Here is a 2,743-nt window from a genome sequence, read left to right on the forward strand (position 1 = left end):
GCTCTGATACCAATAAATGTAGGGACCCAACCCGGATCCACTACCTTATCAGAGTTTAAGAGCATAATTAAGCATGAATTAAATAAATCGCTGCGGAAGACTTAAATAAAAGCAGACCAGCAGAATACAACCGGTTAAACAAATTTGATTATACAACCCAATCGAATAAATAAGCCTATAGGGCAAAACCCACAGCTAATCCTGCTGTCTCCAAGGTAACTAGCCACTCCAAGCTCCTGGTGCTCAATCCTGCACCTACACCTACCCCGTCAAATGGGGTGTCCAGATACACAGAAAAGATTGGACGTGAGCTCTAAGCTCAATACGAAAGCATGGGTAAAACATACAAATATGATGCATGCAAATGACTGAGTATCCATATCTGGGATAACTGTATATAACTGCTCAGAATGGCGCCTAGGACATGAGTGGTACAACCCGGGAATCAAACCCTGCATACACTTCTCATTCCTACCAGAAGTAGACCATGTCCTACAGATGCCAGTGCCGACCAACCCGTCGGTCGCGGGGCGCTCGACATCGATCATCCGAACAGGGCTGAGCGGCCCTACATGACTCATCTAAAAAATGTACATGCACAATATGATATGCACATGCTGCATAATATGACATACAAATGCAACATATAAGCATGAAAAACCTGCTGGCTATCTCAGTCAGTACTTACGTACCTTATTACAGGCAGTCCTAGCAGTCCCACTCTAGGTACCAAGCCTATCAACAACTCTACAATGCAAATACCCATGCATCATTCATTAAGCTCTAAAAGCCTTAACTAAGCTATTGCATACTCCTAAATAATTTAAGGAGACCATAGCTATACCTGCGTCCGTCGTCAGCCCGCGATGGCGATTGCCTCAAAACTAGGCCACAGCTCCGCTACGACGCCTGGATTGCTATGCCACTTCCGGAATCCCAAAAGGACGCCTAGAATTCCCTAGATCTAAGCTAAAAGGCTAAGGAATCGAGAGAGAAAAAGGAGAGGGGCGAGTTGAAAATGAAATCTCGGCCCCCTATTTATAGGCGAAGTTCGGAGCCTCCGAACCCGACATTGAAGCCTCCGATCTGGTTCGGATCCTCCGTTCTTGACTTCGGAGCCTCCGTTAGGATCCGAAGTCCCATTAGTGATGTCATCAATGACGTAATATTTTCGGACAGCTGGCCATGCAAGTTCGGAGCCTCCGATCTCAGGTTCGGATCCTCCGAACCCGTTCGGAGCCTCCTAACCTGCTTCGGATCCTCTGAACCCTCCGAACCTTTCCGGCCATTTTCGAGCATCTTGGACCCATTTTTGGACTCCGTTAGTCCATTCGGAATTTCCTTAATCATGTTTTACTTAATCAAAACATGATTACATGATTAATTACTCATTAATCGTTAATTCCGGATATGGGTCACTACATACAATTTTAGACAACTCGTAACATTTATTCATCCTACTGAAAATGAGTATTTAAGACCCATGACTTGGTCATCAATTACTCATCCTATTAAAATGATTTTTCATGAGAGAGGTCCTCAAAATTTTTCTTTCAATGCACCCTCGCCACCATCCGATGGCGAAGAGCAACCTAATGCCATGATAAAGAATGAGTTTCATCTCTTTGACCAACAACAAATGGTTTTAAGCCAACTATCTAGTGGTACCGTTGTCGCCGATTACTTCCAAGAAGGTGATAATTTGCAACCTATAGGATCGATTCCTGGCCAAATTGTGATTAATCAAGATAGATTGGCTTCTAATCAACGCTTATTCACTGATTATTTTTCAGAGTCTCCTATGTACAATGAGTTAATGTTCAAGCAAAGTTTTTGAATGTCTCGCCGCCGATTCTTGCGAATTATGGAATTCGTTGAAAAGCATGACAATTACTTCGTTCAGAAAGTAGATGCATTAGGGAGGCTCGGGTTGTCACCACACCAGAAGATAACTACTGCAATGCGAATCTTAGCCTATGGTGCAGCAACAGATTCAGCGGATGAGTATACTAAAATCGGAGAGTCTACTACAATTGAAAGTTTGAAAAGATTTTGTCGGGCTATGGTGGAGGTGTTTGGTGACTGGTATTTTTGGTCTCCCGATGCCGAGGACATTGAAAGGATTCTCCACATTGGAAAACAACGTGGATTTCCAAGGATGCTGGGAAGCCTCGATTGTATGCATTGGAAGTGGAAAAATTGTCCTACAGGTTGTGCTGGACAATATGTTGGTCGTAGCGGAAAACCAACAATCATTTTGGAGGCCGTAGCAGATTACGAGTTGTGGATATGGCATGTATATTTTGGTTTGTTAGGTTCAAACAACGACATTAATGTGTTGTCAAAATCTCCTTTATTTGCTAATTTGGCCAACGGGGAAGCTCCTCCCGCTAACAATGTCATACAAGGGAAATAATACGCCATGGGATATTATCTAGTCGACAGTATATATCCAAAGTGGGCCACTCTGGTGCAAACAATACACAATCCACAAGGTCCAAAGAGACAATATTTTGCAGCACGACAAGAATGTTGTAGAAAAGATGTTGAACGAGTATTTGGTGTACTTCAATGAATGTGGGCAATAATTACTGGACCAACCCAATTCTGGATCAAACAAGTCTTGCATGATATCATGACAACATGCATAATAATGCATCATATGATTATTGAAGATGAAAGGGATGAGCATGTATCAGTTACAGAATATCGCGAAGCACCCATCCCATATGTTGAAATGGCA

At 42.9% G+C, this 2,743-nt stretch overlaps 1 protein-coding gene across 1 annotated transcript; it reads left to right on the plus strand.

The window, feature by feature from the left end:
* The first annotated feature begins 1,864 nt into the window (after positions 1-1,864).
* Positions 1,865-2,416, plus strand: LOC140878732 (uncharacterized). Its single transcript, XM_073282345.1, has one exon. The coding sequence runs from the start codon at positions 1,865-1,867 to the stop codon at positions 2,414-2,416; it is 552 nt and encodes a 183-aa protein (XP_073138446.1).
* Positions 2,417-2,743: the final 327 nt, after the last annotated feature.

This window comes from Henckelia pumila, chromosome 2 (assembly GCF_033568475.1).
Source record: "Henckelia pumila isolate YLH828 chromosome 2, ASM3356847v2, whole genome shotgun sequence".
NCBI classification, from domain to species: domain Eukaryota; kingdom Viridiplantae; phylum Streptophyta; class Magnoliopsida; order Lamiales; family Gesneriaceae; genus Henckelia; species Henckelia pumila.

What these genes read in the sequence shown, in the direction of transcription:
- LOC140878732 (XM_073282345.1), top strand. Translation starts at nt 1,865, where the DNA reads ATGGAATTCGTTGAAAAGCATGACAATTACTTCGTTCAGAAAGTAGAT.